Consider the following 22466-nt stretch of genomic DNA (forward strand, 5'->3'; position numbering starts at 1 on the left):
CAAGCCCTTTGCACTGCAGACAAAGGTCTTCCTCTTTTGCTTTCTCCTGAAAACGACAGCAAAGTGGGGATGATTCACATTAGTCATTAGATAAAATAGTCCTGTTCTAGGTTTTCCACTGGGTAACAGACTTCCGATTTATTATTATAGCTCACCCTGTCTCCAAGTCTCAGGCTGGTTGGCAGCATTTCTGCGTCACATTCATTTTCAAAACATTATGGAGTGGGAGTTAGTTCTATGTTATATGTTGGGCAGTGACATATCCAGGGCCACCCGCTGTACTGGGATTTGGATGTCGGTCTTCCAGCTTCGATTCAAACATCAAGTACTGGCTGGCAAAGGACAGTATTGCAATCCTTTTCCAATGTATTTTCATCACAGTCTTACAAACTGGGGCATCATTGTTCTCATTTGGCAGAGAATTTGGGATTTTGGGTAATGAAGAAGCCACCCAAATACTTTGGGTGGTTTCAACTAGTTTTTACTCAGAGTAGACTCACTGACATATGTCTGTGCCACAGTGAGCTGGGGGAAGCAAATAAAACTGCCTGCCTCCCAGGCTGCTGCTGAAGGTCCTAAATGCTTGGCAGAGTTTATTTCCAGTAGACCTTGGCTCTTATGCAGTCACCCTGGAATGCTTTAACTGAAGCCTAGCACCACAACTCCTGCAGCCAACGGATGTGGCAAGCCAAGCTAGACTGAGTAACGCTTGTCAGGATCTACTTCTCCAGCCATGGAAAGCTGGAGCCAAAAGGCCTCTTGTCAGTTTCTCCTCTGGTTGCTTTGCATTGCTCCAGTAGAATAACTGACTGATATCCTGTCTTGTTGGGAACGAAGGGAAGAAAGTTTGCCCTGCAAACTAAAGAAATCAAAAGCTTTTGACTCTGCGGGAGAAGCCTTGGTATAAAAACCTTCTATTTTATTTTTTAAAAAGAATCCTCCCAAATCACATGATTTGTGAATCGCACAAGGAAGGAGTTGGAAAGACTGAGATGGCTTCTGTCCTGTGTATATGCGTGCACATGTGTCTAAGAGGGGTTGCTAGGAAAAAGTGATTTAATAGACTGCCTGGACTAATTTGCAAGGGAGGGGTGGAGGAAAGTTAAGAAAGAGACTCCCAACTGCCTGAGATCACCAAGTCGAAACCTATCATTAGACATCTGCGTTCCAGTGTGTTGTGGGCTTCTTTTTTCTAAACATGAGCACACACATTCCCAGTAATTGCTGAATGTGGGCGGAGCCACTGAAAGAGTCAGTGAAATAACTTTCAAATTTCTACATTAAGACGACTGCTTTGGGGTCTTGGAGGGCTGCTGCTGGGCAAGCCCCCCTTTTTGTTTAAGGTTTCCAAGCCTGTCCTGCAGGTGGATTGCTCCGGTAGACAGCAAGGAGAGCTGCAGGTTCTTCTAAGAGGAGCCTGGGCATTTCTGGCTTTGTCTAGAAAATACTGCACCCCTCTTTTGAGTTGTATTGTTTTTACAGAAACAGAGGCCTAAATACAAAGACTCTTGAGCTGCAGTGCTCCAGCAGATAGCATTCAGCTTTGAATCTTGGTAGTAGGGGCTCAAATGCCAGCTTAGCCAGGGACAATGCGGGTGGGTGTAGGACAGGGGTCAGCAACCTTTTTCAGCCGTGGGTTGGTCCACTGTCCCTCAGACCATGTGGTGGGCCAGACTATATTTTTTTTGGGGGGGGGGAATGAACGAATTCCTATGCCCCACAAATAACCCAGAGATGCATTTTAAATAAGAGCACACATTCTACTCATGTAAAAACACGCTGATTCCCGTACCGTCCGCGGGCCAGATTGAGAAGACAGTTGGGCTGCATCCGGCCCCCAGGCCTTAGGTTGCCTACCCCTGGTCTAGGACAAGTTCACCTCTTTTTGCCCTCCATGTGGCGTCTGCAAAATTGACAGTTCAACTTCAGGCATAGCGGTTTGACTTGATGTTAGGAATAGCATCTTTAGGCTGTTACCCAACTGCTGTAGGTCTGAAGTGATATTTTGGGTTGGATTGATGTATTTCCTCTACTGTGTTAGTTTCAGGGGACAGGCAGTTGCCATGGTGTGAAGGTTATAGCAGATTTATATATGAGGAGACAGTCCACATTAGCAGCGAAGATCAGCTAGGCAGAACAAAGCTGATGGCCAGGGAGATGGCGTAGGCAGACTTGAGTGAGGAAGATCTGGGCTGCCCACAATAGATTGCAGAGAATGACCTAAGGGTGGTGGTGTTCTGATCTGAGAAGGCTTTATATGTAGATTTCCTAATCTACTGGAAGCCTGGGCTGAGAGTTGCTCAGTGTCTGGGAATGGGTGCATTGTGTTGCTTCTGTAGGCTGGTTTCCTAACTGGATAATTGATGCTTTTACTGATGGGTCCAATTGGTACCTCACAGCGGCACCTGTAGATTGATAATGGGGATCCTGGACTAGTAGCTAGATAGAAGGCATGGTGATGGGAAACTGAGAGTGGAGTCCTGGGGCAACAGAGGAACTAATCTTAACTGTACATAGGCTTGATTATGCTGCTTATGTGCTTGCATAGAAAAATAGCAATTGGGTGGGACATTTTACCACTGTTTGCCTCTCATTCTCCCTACTGCTGCCACTTCATTCTCTTCTATTTCCTTCTTCTATTGCTTTGTTAAAGCCGAGAGAGAGAAATATAAATATGTGCAGCTGTTAAATGCTGGCATAGGAGGAGCATAGTGAGTACAACAGAAGAGGAGTATGCACTGCTTCAAAAGTTATTCCATGGCTGTATGAGGGTTATTTATTGAAGGGAGTGGGGGGAACACAGATACTAGGGGCGTGACATGTTGGTAGATACTATCCATGTGATTTCTCCACTATCTGTTCCTTCAGTTGACCCCCTGCTAGCAAAAAGCCAGCTGCAGTGTTTTAGAGCAGGGATTACCAACTTTTTAAAGCCTGTGGGCAAATTTGGATTCTTGAGCTAGTGCTGTGGGTACCGCCCCTCTTGTTTCCCTCCCTCCCCCCTCCCCCTTCTCTCTCTTTCTTTCTTCCCCTGCCCCTACGAGACAGAGACAAACTGTGTGTATACATGCTTTACTTTTCCAAGGGATCTTGGATAAAAGCAGGGCTTTTTTTCAGCCAGAAGTCAGATCCAGTACAATTAAGCTGAGCCTAGAACAGCACATTGGCATTAAGGATGAGGGTCACTTTCAACTTCTTCCTTCAGCTCTGTGTTATTTTCAAGGTAGAAAAAATAACCACCCTGAGCTCAGAGGCTTTGTGGGCACCAGGAAAAACCTCAAGTGCAGCCTTGTGCCCATGACAACCCCTATTTTAGAGACAGTGGCTGCATCGCAGAGCTGATGGTAAAAATATTCCGACTGGTGCATAGTTAGTGGCCTTCCTAGATCCCTAGTGCCACTAGTTTCCAGCACCTGGTAAAGCAGAAGAGATCTGAGGTAGGCAGTTTAACTCCTCAATATGGGAGACCATTAAAATGGCACCTTATGCAGAATACATTTAATGGAAGGAGTTATAAAAGGCCTATACCTTTGTAGCCTGTAACACCCCGATTTGTGGGTGGGGCGGGATGGGAATGTTTACGTGTTTGGTTGTGGCAGTAATAATAATAATAATTTATTTGTTTATATCCCGCCCATCTGGCTGGGTTTCTCCAGCCACTCTGGGCGGCTTCCAACAAAATATTAAAAATGCATTAAAACATTTAAATACATTAAAGCTGTAGAGTTACTACAGCTGCACTCCAAGGCAAATTAGTTGCCCAAGGTGAGAAATTTTTTTTTTTAATGCAACCACATTTAGAACATCTAAAATTAGCTAAATCAAACTAGCCTTTGGTTCAGTGATGGCCATGAGCTACTCATAGGTCTTTCCATAGGGTAATGATAGTTGCAGGAATGTGCATCAGACATTATAAAAAAGCAAGATTGGCCACATGGACCTAAATTAATAAAGTGTCTTAAAGGTAAAGGTACCCCTGACAGTTAGGTCCAGTCACAGACAACTCTGGGGTTGCGGCGCTCATCTTGCTCTATAGGCCGAGGGAGCCAGCGTTTGTCTGCAGAATAGCTTCCGGGTCATGTGGCCAGCATGACTAAGCCGCTTCTGGCAAACCAGAGCAGTGCACGGAAATGCCATTGAGTGTCTTATAGGCACTCAAAGTCAGGCCTTTTTTCAGCTGGAACTCATCAGAACTCAGTTCTAGCACCTCTTAGGCATTCATGGTGAGGTCCGGCACCTCTTTTTCTAGAAAAAATAATATCACTAAACAGAGTTATTGTAACATACCGTAACTTTATTGCACTAGAGTTCCATTTTAATATAGTTACATATTTGTTTTTAAATAGAGGTTTAAATTAGTATATACAGTCTTCAACTAAAAAGTAATATTTTTGTTTTATAGAAAGATACAATAGGTCCCCAATGAAGAAAGTGAAAACGGTTTACTTGTTTTATGCCCTGTGGCCAAAACAGATAAACTAAACACAGAACCTACAAAACACTCAAGGAGTACATATTTACAACCTGTGCAATATAAAATGGTGTTCAGCTCATATTCAAATAATTATCATCAAGAAATACTCAAATTTTCAGCTCTTTACATACAAGTCAAAACAGGTTAGTTTTGCTTCATGGTAATCATCCATGACCATTGGCCATGTTATTTAGGCCTGAGGGGAGTTGAAATCCAGCAATGTATGATTTCCAATTCCAGATCTAAGTTCTTTGAGAGAAATACCCTTTAAACGCTACCCTTAAAGCATTTGCAAGTTGGTGTTGTCAACACAGCTGTGGCTTTGCAAAGCCACTGACCTGTCAATCACCTGATGTCACTAGGACACCAGGACCTATTTTTCAAGAAAAAACAATCCAAGCAAGGCTTGAAGTCATCATCACCAATCAAGCTGACTACACTGACTTCAGGCTCTGCTTTCTGCAGGGGTCAGCTGCTCCAATAAGCTTCCCATACAGAACTTGGTAACCAATCCCAGCTGGCTTGCTCTCACTGCCAATCAGCTTACTGGAAGTGACAACAAGCCTCCCTTGCCAGTGCACAATTGGGAGCATACTTTCAGGCTCCCAATTTTGCATTAGCAGCTGCATCTCTACCTGTCCCTCACCTGATGTCAGGTGTAGGGCAGGGGTGTGTGGTTTGAGGGAAACAGCTTTGTGGGCTGGGATGGGACCCATGCCAGAGGTTTACCACCTGAACTAGGGTATGGTCTGAAGGTGACATATAGAATCGTAGATTTGTAGAGTTGGAAAGAACCACAAGGGTCATCTAGTCCAACCCCCTGCAATGTAAGAATCTGTTGCCCATTGTGGCAAAAGGTCCGCATCTTGCTGAAGCTGAGCCCATCTGAGTATGCTGAATGTTTGGGTAAGTGCCTGCCTGAGAACCACAAGTATGTTGATTTAACTAAATTTGTTTTGCATTTTGTCCCACATAATGAGTTTATTTAGGTTGTTATTTGTTGTTTGTGGTATTTGTATAGCCAAAGCCATTACAAAATTTATTTATCATGCTAATCCTTTGCTTCCTTGGAAAGTTCAGAGGTGCTTACAAGGTAAAAGGTAAAGGACCCCTGGATGGTTAGTCCAGTCAAAGGTGACTATGGGGTGCGGCGTTCATCTCACTTTCAGGCCGAGGGAGCCAGCATTTGTCCACAGACAGCATTCCGGGTCATGTGGCAAGCATGACTAAACAGCTTCTGCCATAACGAAACACGACGACGGAAGCCAGAGCACACAGAAATGCTGTTTACCTTCCCGCTGCAGCAGTACCTATTTATCTACTTGCATTGTGTGCTTTTGAATTGCTAGGTTGGCAGAAACAGGGATGGAGAAACAATAGCTCACTACCGTTGAGTGGATTTGAACCAGTGACCTTCTGATCGGCAAGCCCAAGAGGCTCAGTGGTTTAGACCACAGCACCACTCACATCCCATACTTAGAATATGGAGCTTACAAGGAGCTCCCAATGGTCTACCATAAAAAACTGATCTGCTTCCTTTATAAAATATGAAGCTGCCTTATACTCAGTTATAGCATTCATTCATTTAGTCCTGTATAAACTGGCAACATTTCTTTAATGTCTTGGGCAGACGCCTTCCCCAGCCCTGCTACCTGGAGAATCCAGGGCAATGGAGATTGGTGTCAATTGGGACTGGGAGGAAGAAAGGCCATCAGTAGAAGGGGCTGGAGCAAATGGTTGGAAGAACTAACTGATTCTGTTTTTTCTTCCATCTATCTCACAGATGAGTTCTACAAAGGCAACAGTGAGAGTAAGGAGGAGGTTGACAGCCACCTCTGGACCTCTTGTAAGTAAGGAGGTAGTTTAGAAAGAAGATGAGTAAGAGGGAACATCATAGAAGTATGTAAAATTTACATGTTGTAGAGAAAAATGGAGATAGAATTTTTTTTATCCCATACTCAGAACTTGGAGACATCCAATGAAGCTGAATGTTGGAAGATTCAGGACAGACGAAAGAAAAGTACTTCTAGACACAGCATGGGCATAGCCAGGCTTCACATGGGCGGGGGGGGGGGCAGCTGCCCATCCCCAGCTATAGCCATGATAAATTATGGAATTTGCTCCCATAAGAGAAAGCGATGGTCACCAACATGGATGTCTTAAAAGGAGAATTACACAAACTCATGGAGAATAAGGCTATCAGTGGCTATCAGCAGGCAAAACATGTGCTCTGATATTGAATGCTGTTTCTTGCCATCAGTGCTGTAGCTTCAACAATGCTATCAACTGGAATTTTATCCCTTGTACTGAATGAGAGGTAGAGCTCCCTTAATCTCTCTCTCTCTCCCCCCCCCCCCCCCGTTGGTGCTGCTTAATGGATTTGTATGAAGGGACAAACTGTTGTGACTTTTAGGTGCTTTCTTCCCTTCCTCCTTGTTGATGTGCCTCTTTGGCAACTTTTCAGGGAGATTTGAAGCAATGCTATCAGGTTTGAAAGTGAATTGATTCCATTCTGATCTGACTTTTTCCAGTTTAGTGACCAGCTCAGACTTGGCTAGGCTTCTAGGAGGCATTGCCTCACCTTCTCTGCCACCAATCAGCTTCTTTCAGAGTTTTAAACAGCAACTGGAAGGGCTACTGGAAACTGCTGGCAAAGCTGCCACCCACCTTCCTCCAGCTGTCAGTTTTAAGGGAAACCTGAGTAGCTGGCAGGACAATGAGTGCCCTGCTGGCATGTTGTTTCTTCATTTATTCTACGGGCTGGCAAGAAGGCATTTCATAAAATGTAAAATGGGCTGGAAATTCTAATGATTACTAAAATAGTGTCCATAATACATACTTCAAAATCATGAGACTGAATTTAATCACTTAATCCGTGTGTCCTAAGAAAATACAGTATTTTAGCTTCTCTAAATTTGGGGTGAATTACTTTTACTGCCCTCTTTGAAATGCTAAGAGAGGTATGCTGCATGCCTGGTACTAGACAGGTATACCATATTGGCCCGAATATAAGCTGCACCTTTAAAATTGGAGGGAGGGGGAAGAAAAAAAAGGAAGAAATACCTGAATATGAGCCACTCCATTCCCCGCTGCTCCTGGCTACATACTGGTGGAGCTGTGCTGCGCTGCCGTCAACCTTGCCCCTTCTTCTCTCCCTCCCTTTCTGGCCTTGGGGGAGAGGACGGGGGACTACACACGGGGTGGCCGCCACTTTGCCATTCTCCTGGCGCTGTTTGCCCCACGCTCCTGGCTGCATACCATAAGGTCGCGAATATAAACCACACTTTAACTTTTCACAGTCGGAATTTGGGGAAAAAGTGAGGCTTATATTCAAGCCAATATGGTATCTCTTATCTGCAGGTATTCGCAACAATCCAAATGACCACAGGAACCTAGAGGAAAGCATCCTGTGTTATAACAGGGCTTCTTCATGCTGAAATGTGCCAAAAAGCAGTTAATACCTATGCAGGAAGTTGCATGTATGCTTGTACCCATATCCAACATCAAGTGACTGCTGGCCAGCCTTGTGAGTGGCAGTTACAGCAGCAGATTATCCAGCCAGTTGGTGCCACTTCTAGTCACCTTGCTTATTCCGGAGCTGCTGCTCCTGCCAGACCAACCTTTAATCATAATTGGTTGGGTGGTGGCAGAAGCAGTGAATCCTCAAGCTGTCCAGGGAGAGCAATGGTGGCCGGTAGTGGCACCGGCCAGCCTGTGGATCTGGATCCCGGAGGTAGGGTTTGGCAGACAGAGGAGCCAGCTGCAGCTTGTTCTGACTGTTCTTCTGTGGCTTGCCTGGGCCACCCACCCACTGCTTCTCATGATGCTGTAGTTTTCAATGCTACCTGTCTGTGGCCAAGCAAATTACAGTGTGATGACATTCTTATATTATTGTATGTGCAGACATGTATTGCTCCATTTCCCTGAAAGGGATAAATGATGGATTTCAAAACCACCACAGACTTCTTAGTTCCTCCATCTGAAAAGCAAAGCAAAGCAAATGAAGAACATTATATAAAAAGCCCTGCGTATGGAATAATTTGCACAAGATAGCACTTAACATTTCTATAATTAATGTATTGTTTTCTGGTTAAAAATAAAAATATTATTAAAACAATAAGGTCAGCTGTATATTGAGCCTTTTCAGCATTATTATCCCAACACTGGGTAACTTTATGCCCACAGTGGGGAGTCTTATCCCAGCACTGAGCAGTCTAGAGGAGAAAACATCCTCATTTGAGTGTAAGTAAATGATACAACCGAGAAGGTGGCTTGAATTTACTTCATCCCTTATAAATTAGAACAGATAAAGCAGAGGGTGTGCCAGGAAGTTAAAAAGGAACATTGTGACCCTCCGGGAATGAGGACAATATCTTGTCCCTCACAAACATCCCATTGTCCCAAGGCTCTTCCAGATGACCTATTTATTGAGCATTCATCCTGATTTGTTTGTAGGGAGATTACTGTAGATGACATTGGCTATTTAATGAGCATTTATTCTGATTTGTTTGGCAGTGGAAAGGGGAGGTTTGATCATGTAGTGTTAAAGCAAGTGCCATCCCACACTTTCCAGTGTATTTTCTTGTCACTCTCCTTATTGCAAAAGCCCCATCTTGTGGGGAAGGGGGTTTGTAATGCAACTCCTCCCTATCAATTATAATTGTGCATTCTGAATTTGCTTTTATGTGATTAAATCTCATCCCAAAATTGTTATAATCTGGTGGTGCCCTCAGTATCTTTCTCCTCTCCTTTCTAGTCTCCCAAAGCACCATTGTTTCCTGACTTCTCCCAAATTCTACTTCAGTGTGGTTTCATATAGCAGGATACACACACACACACACACACACACACACACACACACACACTTCTTGACTGCTCTAGAATGCAGTGGCAGACCTTGGAGTCTCACATCTCAGCGGTGCCCTGTGCAATGCCAAAATTCGGCACCCCAAGGCTCTGTGTCCAATTCAATCAACTAATAGGGCTCCTCTAAACCCACCTCTGTAGAATGCACTTGGGTGCTTGTTCAAATGCAGTTTGTTACTTACCCCAAGTAAGCAGGCTTGTGGCAAATTGCAGGTCCTACTCCCAGTAAAAGACAAGAAACCAAGCTGCATGCAGCAGGATGTGATGTGCAAATTTGATCTTGTCAGCTGTACTTGGAGAGTTGATGTGGCCCTGTGATTAGCTCTGAGTAGCTTTTAGGTTAGTTGGGCACAATTGTGCCAAAGCATGTGAGAGTTTCAGGGTAGCTCTTTTTGCACTGCATGATTTTAGTTCTGGTCCAGCCATCCTCCTCCTATTATTTATACAGCACCATCAGGGTGCTTGATGCTTTACAGCAGGGGCGGACTTGTGAGACCCAAATTCGCCCCCCCCCCGCCGCTTCTAGCATCCCATTCCGCTGAATTGAAGACATCATAGTTCTGGCATCCTGTGGCGTCCCCTAGACTATGCACCCACTGCAGTGGAACTGGTTGTGCTGCCCTAAAGCCGCCTCTGTTTGCAAATAAAAAAGGACAGTTTCCTGACCTAAGCTGCTTACAATTGAAATTTTTTGATACGAGGGAAACAACAGAGGAAAGAGAAGGGAAGAGTACAAAGGGGGGAAATGTGTGGTTGTTTCAGTTACGTGTGCTTAGATTTGGTTCAGTCAGGGAATTGAAACTAGAGACTTGAGGGTAGATGTAAAGTAAGCAAGAGAGGTGGCTATGTGCCGGTATCCATACTTGTGGCTAATTTGCTACTTTCTGTTTGCCTTGGTGGGCTGAACTGCTTATTTTGAATTGGATTACGCATTGCTTTTTGTGCTTCTCATATAGTCGGCTGGTAGGTAACTGATCAAACAGCATTAGGGCTTTGTGGATACACTTGCATTGTTGCCAGCTGATAAATGGAACCCAAGCGTTTCTTCTGCTTCCAAGGCACACACTTAGCACTGCTGCTATATTTATCGCTTATGTAGCACTTGTAATCTGCAAGGTAGTTTAGAGACCTTGGTGCCACATTTGCAACTGGCACTTACTTGTGTAATTTGGAGTAGCTCTTTCTGACCTCCTTGTCCTTGGATATATTAATCCTCTGTCACAGGGTATGTGTTATGCATGAAGGGTAGGGCAGGATGCATGGCGTCTATGCAAAGGGCAGACACACCTCCCCTGTACTGCAAAACACAGCTGTAGACACTCTGAAATATGGGAATAGGTTCATCTGTGACCAGAGACTTAGGGCAGGGATAGCATTGCAAGGAGCGCCAGGGTGTATGCTGCCAACCATTTCTGGGCATGTGTTGTTGTTGTTGTTTAGTCATTTAGTCATGTCCGACTCTTCGTGACCCCATGGACCAGAGCACGCCAGGCATTCCTGCAGTTTGGTCAAACACATGTTCATAGCTTCAAGAACACTGTCCAACCATCTCGTCCTCTCTTGTCCCCTTCTTCTTGTGCCCTCCATCTTTCCCAACACCAGGGTCTTTTCCAGGGAGTCTTCTCTTCTCATGAGATGGCCAAAGTATTGGAGCCTCAGCTTCACGATCTGTCCTTCCAGTGAGTACTCAGGGCTGATTTCCTTAAGAATGGATAGGTTTGATCTTCTTCTGGGCATGTGTACTAGCAGATAAATCACCATAAAGCTATTGTGGTCATAGTTGCTGATGGTAGTATGCTGGCTGTTTCGGTGTATATATGGTTCACATAATATGTTTTCCATTGGAAGATGTACCTGGGAATAATCAAAGGAAAGAAGAAAGCTGCATTATACAAAGTCAGGCTATTGGTCTATCTATGCTAGTGTTTACATTACAGTGGCTCTTCAACTTTCAGACAGGGACTTCTCAGCCCTGTCCAGAGATGCTGTGAACATGGGTCTTTCTGCATGCAAAGTATGTGCTCGACCATGGCCTTTACCTCCAAGGCTGATTGTGCAGCACATGTCTTGGGTGAGCAGACCCATATCATGACATTGTTGAAGGCATTAATTGCTTACAGGCCATATTTTTCATATTTGGTACCATAGCCCATGTTTTACAACTTGAACAGCCATTTTACGACAGTGAGGCACTGGGTTGAGTAGTGTGTGTTAGCTACGTCAGGGAAATTACTGACATGTCCTGGTTTTCAGGTTTAAAAATGGCGGGGGGGGGGGGTTTTGCCTAATTGGGGAAACCCGGATGTATGGAAACGTGATGGAAAGAGCTCAAAAAGCTTAAAATCACTTTTTGGGGTTAGGTTTCCCAATTTTGGTGGTTTCCTTAAAAAAGCTAAACTTTGCTGTGGGTGTCAGGAAATTTACTTCTTGAAATATGGCAACCCTAGTGTTAGCAGAGGCTGTAATGGTTATGACCTGCACCTACATTCCTGGTGTTGACAGGGATTCACAAATAGACTCTTCTCTCACAAGACAATGAAAACATTCCTTCCTGCCCACGGGATGTGGCTTTTTGGAAAAGGAGGCTCTCCAATAGACAGGTGGTGATTGAAAAGCTGTTTGGGTGTGTCATTTTCAAGAGGAAAAGTATTTCTGTAGTTGATCTCTTCTGGAAGTACTAGTTTTAAGCTGTTGCAATATCCTATCTCAATAATGTTCTCTGAAACAGTCTTCCAGATAGAGAGAGAGAGACAGAAAAAGAACGATCCATTTTGTGGCTACAGATATGTGCCATTTTTGAATAGTGATAACATTGAACCTACCATGGAGCTGCATATTAATGTGTGCTTTGTGTAACTTGATCTTCTGGGCAGCTGCCAGGGCCCATAACTGATGCCTGGGTTGTGCTCCCCATATTTTATTTTCCCTGGCCCTTAGCTCTGGGGAGTGGCTGGTGACTGAATTGTGCCATCCTTTTAATTTCCGCACAGTGTTCTCAACATAGCATTTCTCAGGGGCCATGAGGGGAATTAAAAAGGGTAGCTAGACCCAGCTGCTCCGTGTTGCTTAGAGCACTGCCACTGCAGCTAGGTAAGCCTGCCAGCACCTATTGGCAGAGGAACAGGCCCATCAGAGTAGATGTAGTCCATTTAATTTTGATTTTCAGAATATCTTCTTTGGACAAGGTGGTTCCAGGTTTGGGAAATTGCCTTGGGCAATTTACATATATCAGTATGCCATTGTAGCTAATTCCCTACATTGCCAAGTATCTCTCAACTTGTTTATTTTCACTCTGTGGTGCTGTTCCTCAACTTCATTTGCTCTTCCAGTTTGACAGCAGCATGTGGAAATGTGCCATTGCAGGTGAAACATATATACATGGGAGCTGTATATGAATGAGCGTTTGCTCATCTCCACATATTTTGGATTGAATCCAGGATTCTTGAGGTTGTTACAGGACTGTGCTGGGCAGAGACATTCTGTTGTCTGAAGTGGAGTCCAAGTTATGTCTCCACCCCCTTGCTAGGGTCAGGCTTTTCAGCAGTATTGCTGCACCATTCAGGCACTGTACCTGCCTTCACCTGTCTCCTTCTCACCTTGCTACATGGCAGGGAAGACCTTATTACAGCACCAAAGGAAGGAGCTGCACCGAGGGAAGGTGCTGCACCAATTTATCAGAACTGAGTGGAGCGGGGTGACACCAGGTCTCAGCGTCACCCAGCCCCTGTCTTCTGATTGGCCCATTTTAATGGACCACCTGCTCATATTCAAAGAGGAAGATGGCTCCTGCACCAGGCAGCAAATGGCTGCTTCACTGGAACTGCAGAAGCCATTTAAGTATTGAGCTATTTAAAACCATATTTTAAAGCTTTATCTTGGGCCTAACTAGAACTGCAAACTCTGCAGCCCAGTCTTTTTACTTAATTGATTAGGACCCACCAATTTTTCAGTGGTAGATGCCAGATATTATTTGTTAGGCTGTGAGTCAGTGGCTTGCTTTTTAAAGGCAATTTTGCCTGTGATTTGCTACTGTAACAGGAAATGGAAAAGAAAATGTTGCAGGTGACCTTTCCTTCTAACAATGTGTGACAACTTCTGTTTAATAAATTGTGAGTTACCCCATGCTTGCTTCACTGTTTCAGATGGCTGCTTATACTGAGGTTTTGTAATAGGCAAACATTAACAATTTTCTTGGTTGAGAGCACTTGGCCAAAAGAGAGGCAATGTGTGTATATCCACATTTCCCCACCTCTGGGTCAGAACAGTTAGATCATGGGTAGGCAAACTAAGGCCCAGGGGGTGGATCCGGCCCAATCGCCTTCCAAATCCAGCTCGCAGACGGTCGGGGAATCAGCATATTTTTACATGAGTAGAATGTGTGCTTTTATTTAAAATGCATCTCTGGGTTATTTGTGGGGCATAGGAATTTGTTCACCCCCCCCCCCAAAAAAATGTCCGGCCCCCCACAAGGTCTGAGGGACAGTGGATCAGCCCCCTGCTGAAAAAGTTTGCTGACCCCTTCGTTAGAGGGTTATACAACACCCTGCAGAAGATGGTATTTTTATATTGGGGGCACTGCTTTTAATTTCTGTTGTCACCCTAAAGCACCAGACCAGGAATACTGGGACTTCCTGTAAGATATAAGATAGCCTTCTCTAACATGGTGTCCTCCAGATGTTTTCAATTGCAACTCTCACCAGTCCTGTCCAGCTGATGGAGGATATCTGGTTGGCTATGGCTACCTGAAGGAGAAATATGATGGCAAAACCTACAAACCATCCTTTGTTACTGCTCACTGCTCAAATGTGGATCACATTGGACCTAACAAGGTGAGGTTTGTTTATTCCTAAGGTACCAGGAAGGGATGAGATTTTTCCATTCTTGATACCTGGTCCAGTGCAGACCCTTGAAACCTTGGGAAGTGGCAGACCCAGTCTAGATGTTGTTGGACTCCAACTTCCATCAGCCTCCCCCCACTGCCTCTCTGTTAGGTGCCGCTTTGATTTATTTTTTCTCTGGAATGTATTTGCTGCTGCTTTCAGAAAGTATCCAGTTGAGCAGGTGTGGTGTGTTCTATGTGTAGGATCATGATATGAAGATAATAAATAGAGTTGGGGCAATAGCACATCCCTGTTTAATGCCTGATCCCACTGTGAATGGTTCACTTTGAGAGCCATTGTTATGTGTGATTGTTGCTGTCATATTATCATGGGGGAGCCGGAGGACGTTAAAAAATTTATCTGGGCAGCCCATTTTCAAAAGGGCAGTACGATTTACAGTGTTGAGGCCTTAGGTCAATAAATGCCATATATAGGGGTTGGTTTTGCTCTCTGCATTTTTCTTGAAACTGTCGAGCAGTGAAGATCATATCCACTGTTCCCCTACAAGGTATTTTGTACATAGTTCTGAAGCCTGTGTCCCAGGAGATGTCATTGTTTACAGCTACTCTGGGAGCCTGCTAAGCAACTCTCCTTCTCTTTTAGGCAGCAGTGTTGGTTGCACACTCTTCAACCAGCCTATAATAATAATAATTGGTGTTGCCTGAATTATTGGTATAGTTTTGGGTAGTTAACAGTGTAATGACTTTGTCACCTGTGAGGTTCAGGAATCTGTTTCTTTTTATGCCTTCCTCCTTAGTGTTACATTATAGTGAAGCTGAGACTAGAGTTGCAGCAGTTTATAATCCAGGAATTGTTCTCTGCTTTCTTCCATCCCAAGACCAGTAGGGTGACCATGACACCATAAAGACTTTCTTTTTGACTTTTGACTTTAGTCCAGCTACCCCAAAAGAGATTGAATGGCACTCCCTTGGACCTGAGGAATAGACTTTAATAGGAGCAAACCTTCGAGATAGAACAGGGCCTTCTTTGTCACTTCTGGAGCAGGCTCTTGGGTAAGCTGGGTTTCCAGGGCTACCCATGAAGCTCTGTGCCATAGAGAGAGGCACATGGGAATATGTTCTATTTTTAATAACTGTGAAAGAAGGCAAAACACAGGAATCATACGGAGGTAAAATAAGCATCGAGTACCTGTGAGAATCATCTCTAAGTAACTTTTTTATAATATGCTTGGACTTTTGCAAAGAGAACTAGCATTTTGGGAGAGATAAAATAAAATAAAAAATTAAACTTATTTATGATAAAGTTTCTGTGATCTTGATTGTTGATCTTGGTCACCACCTAGTGGAGATATGAATATGCTGTAGTGCCTAAACTAAGGGCTTTCCCACATTTTCCTGTTGCCCTGTGCTTTCCAGGCAGAGGTCTGTGCTTTAAAGGCTCCATGTCCAAGTGCTCTTTTCTTCACCACAGAGCTTTTCCTGTGAAAACCCACTCTTTAAAAAACTGAAGTGCAACAAACAGCAACTCAAATTTTCTGTGGATTGCTGTTTGCTCCGATTCAGTGGTAAAGAGTAGATTTTGTGGGGAAAGCTCTGGAGCATGGACATGGAGCTTTAAAGCATGGACCGTGCCTGGAAAGTGCAGAGGAAAGGTACCATATTTTTTGCCCTACAGGGTGCACCGGCCCATAGGGCGCACCTAGTTTTTTTTGGGGGGGAATAAAGGGGAAAAAATTACACCCCCCCCCCCAGCCGCAGAGCTCAGAAGGCTAGCGGATAGTTGCCCGAAGCCCGGGGTGTGCTCCGCTGCGGATAGCTTCCTGAAGCCTGGAGAGCGAGAGGGGTCGAAAGCCTGCATCGCCCCATAGGACGCACACACATTTCCCCTTCATTTTTGGAGGGGGAAAAGTGCGTCTTATAGGGCAAAAAATACGGTAAGTGTGGATAAGCCTTGAGGAGTCACTTTGATCCTGTAGTGTTTGCTACTGAAGCTGAAATGTAATATTGCCTGCTAAATTCACATATGTGTTTGCCATACAAAATAATGGCTCTTCCCTGTTGGACATTATTTTTCTGCCTTTTCTTTTAAGAAAAAAAATGTCCTCTCTCTATAGATCAGTTTCTGCTGCTTTCTAATTTTTATTATTATTTAAATAAAAATAATAATCTTTCAAACAGGAAATATGAGCCCATACATAGAGGGGATAAGGTGCTAGTTTTCTTGCAGTTTATCCAACTGTCTCTATGTCTCCTTTGGCTGAAATGTTCACATGTCACTCCACTTCATTAGTTGTTCTGTGATGCTTCCCCATAACAAGTAGCCGTGGTCAGCCACAATTCCCCATCTGCAGTATGAGCGTAATAAAATTGGCCTTCCTTACTGGGTTGCTGTTGAGAGCAAGGAGATGCTTATGTGAATGCTTGAGTGAAAAGTAGTAAGATTAAAAGATAGAGTAGGATAAGACTACAACATGCTTTAAAGATAGCGACAATGAATTTGTGCTTGATGCAGAAGGTGGAGCCAGTGGAGGTATTTGAAGGGGAGCGTCTCTTGGTTTGAGTGATGGGATGGGATGATACCAGCTCTCTCTCTGCATACCATTTGAATCAGGTGTGACTGTGCAAGTGCTGAACCAGTGACTAAATCCTGCCAAGACAAATGCACTATTGGTGGGTGGTTTTTGTGTTTGGGAAGTGAGAGGCAGCCTATTGTGGATGGGGTTGCACTCCTGTTGAAGGTACTCCTGAATCCATCACCATCACTTGAGGTCCAAGTGGCCACAATGGCAAGAAATGCCTGTGGCTAGCTAAAGCTTCTGTGTGGTTTACTATAATGCAGTCTATGTAGGGCTACCTTTGGAGATGATTTGGAAGCTGTCGTTGATACAGAATGTTGCTCCTAGGGTAACCAAATGGTGCATCAAATTGGAGCCACATTACATCAACTCTACATTATCTGTGTTGGCTGCTTGATATGTTTTCAAGTCCAGTTTGGGGTGTTGATTTTGACTTATAAAACCCTAAATGTCTTGGGTTCCAGATACTTGAAGGAGAATCTCTTCCTATGCCAGCTGAGGCCTTTCAGGTGGTATGAAAGGGAGGCCCTTCCTGTGGTCCCAATGATGTGCATTGTATATTGTGCAGGGGACTTGGAAGAGGGACCTTTCTATGGTGGCACTAACCCATTTGGTGAAACTCCTTTCCCCTGGAGTTGTGTCAATTATCCCCATTTTAAGGCTCTCTTATTCACCTGGGCTTTTGGGACATCTTAATGTTTTGTGCTGGTGTTTTGTATTGATCTGCTGCTGTATTGCAATGAATTATACATTTTTTTATATTGATTAAAATCCACTGAAAAGGGTTATGGTATTTATCTTGTTTTGTATTTTATTGCCGTATGATTTACTTGATGATGGGTGATTATAAAAAAGTAAGTTGCAATTCAACTCTAAATCTAGTTAGCATGGCATCTAATAATGTTTAATAATTAGTTTCTGAGTTCTGTTTAATAACCAGATTATGATTTGTATGCATAGAATTCATGTTTTCTGACAGTAAGAAAATGCTTCATTGATAGCTGTATTATGGACACATGGTGGCAGCAATGTGCTGTTCTAATTTTTTCTTCCCTCAACAGAGCACATCATTGTTTCTACCAATAGACTTTTCTGTCCGTTTATTTACTTCTTTTTCACAGTGGGTGGGGAGGGAAACCCCATGCTGTAGCATCAAAGTGCATATCTATGTGGCGTGGGTGTGAAGACAGGGAAGAACAAAATATTCTGCACAGTAGAAGTATGTTAAGAGAGGATAGTTGAAGCCTAGTTTGGTGTAGAAGGGTGGTTGTGAGTTGGGAGGTGCTTTAGCTGGGGAGTTGCTGGTTCAAAGGTAATCTTATCCATGAACTGACCTTGGATCGTAGGCAAGCCACTACCATATTTACTTGAATGCAACGCACACCTCTTTTTGGACCAAATTACGTCACAGAAATTAGCGTGTGCATTAGATTGGACAGCACCAGGAAATACTTTTTTGGTTTCAAGGTTTGGAAAATTGAGGTGTGCATTAGATTCAATGGTGCATTAGTTTCATGTAAATACGGTATTTTTAAACCTTGGCGCCCCTCTCCCCCAGTCTGCAATATGGGGGATAACATTGGTTTAGCATACGGGGTTGTTGTAAAGTAAAGGTTGTGAGATTATTATGGAGCTATTGAGCACTCAAAAATGCTATATAAATTATATGCATAATTATTGGGCTATGTATGCTGAGCCCAATACTTTTTATTTTTTGGTAGCTCAGGCTAAGATGTGTTTGCAAAGTCTAGAGATTGATCAGAGGTCCTAGTACCCACAAAGTAAAAGCTATACTTAGTATCTGTATCTTGGGGTGCACTGGGATGAATGAGGGCTTCTTCTACTCCCTTCTAAAATACAAGGGGATTTCAGGAATTTGCTGCTACATCCTAGCTACAGTATGCCCAGGCAAGGGACAGAAAGTGAAATGGCAGTAGAAGCAGACATGAGAAGCAGTTTATCATAAAGTGCATGTTGTCTGTGTTGTCTGTTAATTTATAGATTAGTCCAGATTGCCTGGATGTGGTAAATGGCAGAGAGGGAGAGAGAAAGGAATGCCAGGTGCTTGATGGATGACTGCTTAAAGTGATTGCATAACACCCTCCCTGTACATTTCTAGATTGATCTGCAAATCCTTGTCTTGATCGGCTTGTGTGAACAATTGGTTCTCCTCTGTTACCCAGGCTGTCTTCACAGTTGGCCACACACTCCTTTCTAATGTGCGCGTCTCCCCTATCTTTCCCTCTTTCACATGTGAATTCATCCTGTGAACATTGTTTCTCCTTGGTGCTCCCTCAAGCCATTTGTCAACCCATTTAATACAGATAGATGAGCTCCTAGGAGCAGTATCACTCTGAAGTGACTAAGTGAATAGTTTGCCTAGGGCCTCTGGCCTCATTTCCCCAGGTGTAGTTGGTGCAGCTCAGAGGAATTCTTTAGACCTTGATAATAACAGCCAAATACAAAGACAAAGCACTGCATTTTCCTGAAGTCTGTTGAAGCAGAGGCTCTGTGCTCTAATTGGTTTCAAACTGACTTCAGACATGGTTAGGAGTTTTGCCTTTGCATTTCCATTTGTTATATTGGGTAGTTGTGTGGGAAACACCCCAAAGTGCCCCATTTGGTCTGTAGGCATGACTCAAAGGCAAAAGAGAAATGGGGCGAGTTGTGCCTAACAAACAGTAAGGGTTGAAGACCAAAGCTCCAACACCCTCTCCCCAAAGAGCCTCCTCCATTGCAGGAGGTTGGACTAGATGACCCTTGGGTATCCCTTCCAAATCTATGAATCTGTGATTCTAAATGTGGCCCTGGCAATTGGGCTCATGCTGCCCAAGAATGTTGACTGCAGGATGTAGCATGTAAGCAGGCATCCAAGGCAGCCACATCTGGAAAATAGAAAGTGGTTTGCTGAAGCAGTAAGGGGGCATTTAACCTAGGACATAAAGGGGGAAGGAATGAGGCTCAGAATGGGGATTCAAGCCCCAAACTCTCCCTCTCTTTGGATCTTTGAAGCTGTGAGGAAATGGGGCTTGGGCTGGAAAACATCTTTCCTCAGTCACACAGCCCCACCCACCTCGGCTAAATGCACCATTTCCCCCAGGAATTCTCACTCCATTTGATCCACATACAGTACTGATGTCTGGGGCATTTTCATAAAAGAGCCACTTTAAGGCTGGCATTTTATGGATTGACAACATTTATTCTTTAATACAATTTATTTCTGAAGTTGACACAAGGAAAACTCTAGAAGCTTGAGAAGTCAAAGGCTCAAGGAATGCTGCAAGGATACTCTGTTCTTTTCAGTTTCTGCTGTATGCACAACCCCCAATAGGTTGGGCACCAACCACAGAGCTGTGGCTGTATAGTTCAAGCCCAAAGGATTTGTTCTTTTCATTTTATAGCCTTTTAATTGTGAGTGCTTCCTGCTCTATTCTATTTCTGTCAGTCCACAGTCCACAGGTCTAATAGTTATATAAGTTGGAGCTTATCTATATAAAACAGTAGTTGGACACCTGTGGCCTTGTTTTATGTGGCTCTCTGGGCACTATAGATATTTTTTGCTTTCTGGAGGACTCACTTTCACTTCATGCCATGTTTTTGTGAGGTGAGACTGTAGAGGTGGAAGAATGGATAGAAAGAGAAATGCCCTTTTCAGAGTGAATGTGACATCACAAAATAATAGATGACAAAATTTCAGAAAGAGAGCAAGAAAAGGGGGTAAATCAGGCTTCCTCAACCTCGGCCCTCCAGATGTTTTTGGCCTACAACTCCCATGATCCCTAGTTAGCAGGACCAGTGGTCAGAGTTGATGGGAATTGTAGTCTCAAAACATCTGGATGGCCGAGGTTGAGGAAGCCTGGGGTAGATTATGGAAGAGAAAGCGAGAACAGATGACCACACCCACTGTTGGCATGTGGCCCCCAATAGATTACCTCCAAGGAATTGTGGCTTGTTCCCACCTCTGATTTAAAGCATATTTGGCTTTTCTCAAATCTGTTGTAGGACTATAGGTAAATGGAAAGTGGTGGGGATAAAACTGTGGTGGGGATATAACCTCTGCTGGGTATATGTGTGGTAGAGTTTCTCTTTATAACTACTGAGTGGTGTATGTTACAGCCCCCATAAGGGACGCAAGTGATTTTAGCTCAGGTAATAAACATTCATGCTTCCTGTTCATCATCTTTTTGGATATAGCAAACAGTACTTGTTTTTGGAACCAGAGTATTCTCTGAAACACTAGAATGTGGTGCCCTCCAGATATTATTGAACTCTGAGCTGCCATCAGCCCCAGATACCATGGCCAATGGTCAGGGATGATGGGAGTTGTAGTCCATTGGCTATCACTGCACTAGAGAAATTCCTCTTCTAAACCCTGCAGAGATTGCTAATGTTTTTAAAGACAAACAATTGTAGGAGAAGAGTTGGATGCTGTACTAAAGAGACAAACTCAAGCATAGTTGGAGCTTGTCCACACTTCCACCTGTCCTGTGCTTAGAAAGCATGGGTCTGGGTGGTTTTCCGCTTATCCTATGCTTTCTCGGCACTGGTCCAAGCAGTTTTGCCTTTGCTCCACAGTTCCCCCCTGAATAACCTGCACTTTAACACTAAATTGAAGCAAATGTCAATACAGAGAAAGCCCAATTGATGTTTACTTCAATTCAGTGGTAAATTGCGGGTTTTCCTGGGGGAAAGCAATGAGGCAAGTGGAAGTGTAGATGAGACCTTAGTTTCTGCAAAACTGTGCAAAAAGCAGATATTCTAGTTTTCTTACATAAAACAGGCACATCATGCATGCTCCTACAAGAATAACTTATAGTGAATGTGTTATGTGGTAGAGGTTTGAACTGGGAGTCCTAGGTTCAGATTCCCACTCAGTGTTGAAGCTCTTGGGTGAGCTTGGGCCATTCAGCATCTCTCAGCTCACAGATTTGTTGTGAGGATAAAAAAGCACATCCCCTAAGGCAGGCTATGACTAAGAGCTACACTGTACATAAAGGTAAAAGGTAAAGGTACCCCTGCCCATACGGGCCAGTCTTGTCCGACTCTAGGGTTGTGCGCTCGTCTCACTCTAGAGGCCAGGAGCCGGCGCCATCCGCAGACACTTCCGGGTCACGTGGCCAATGTGACATCGCTGCTCTGGCGAGCCTGCACCAGAGCAGCACACGGAACACCGTTTACCTTCCCGCTATAAAGCGGTACCTATTTATCTACTTGCACTTTTAATGGTGCTTTCGAACTGCAGGAACTGAGACCGAATGACGGGAACTCACCCCGCCGCGGGGATTCGAACCGCCGACCATACGATCGGCAAGTCCTAGGCACTGTGGTTTTACCCACAGCGCCACCCGCGTCCAACACTGTACATATAGCTCTTGAATTTATAAAATTGAGGCTGTTTTCACTCAGAGGTAGGGTGCAACTAAGTCATACTCTGAGCAGACTCATTAAAATCAGCAAACTTAACTAACGTAGTTATATTCGCCCCACAATTATGAAATATAACACCACTTTCAAAGGAAGGATTTGGGAGAATCACATATACTGTCAAGGGTGGTTCAAATAGCAGCATCCACTTTGCAAACATTCAGCCCTTTCTCAAAGATTTATAGAATTGGTTAGAAGAGAGTCATTGGAAGTTGGACCTTTGCACTTCTTGTTTGATCAAAGTATATTGGCTTTCATTGATGGGAAGTGTAAATGTTTCCTTTTT

The 22466-nt window shown here is 44.0% G+C and overlaps 1 protein-coding gene across 5 annotated transcripts in view; it reads left to right on the forward strand.

Moving 5' to 3' along the window:
- TEX264 (testis expressed 264, ER-phagy receptor) overlaps window positions 1-22466 on the forward strand; it is a 151093-nt gene that overhangs the window by 14980 nt on the left and 113647 nt on the right. For 3 of the 5 annotated variants that reach the window (XM_083488770.1, XM_083488772.1, XM_083488771.1), the window contains exon 4: window positions 6258-6320. The exons of the other annotated variants lie outside the window; for them this stretch is intronic. In XM_083488770.1, coding sequence (XP_083344896.1) covers window positions 6258-6320 — 63 coding nt within the window. The remainder of the gene's footprint in view (window positions 1-6257; window positions 6321-22466) is intronic. 5 annotated transcript variants of the gene reach the window in all.

The sequence above is a fragment of the Podarcis liolepis genome, assembly GCF_965112155.1.
Source record: "Podarcis liolepis genome assembly, chromosome: 2".
NCBI classification, from domain to species: domain Eukaryota; kingdom Metazoa; phylum Chordata; class Lepidosauria; order Squamata; family Lacertidae; genus Podarcis; species Podarcis liolepis.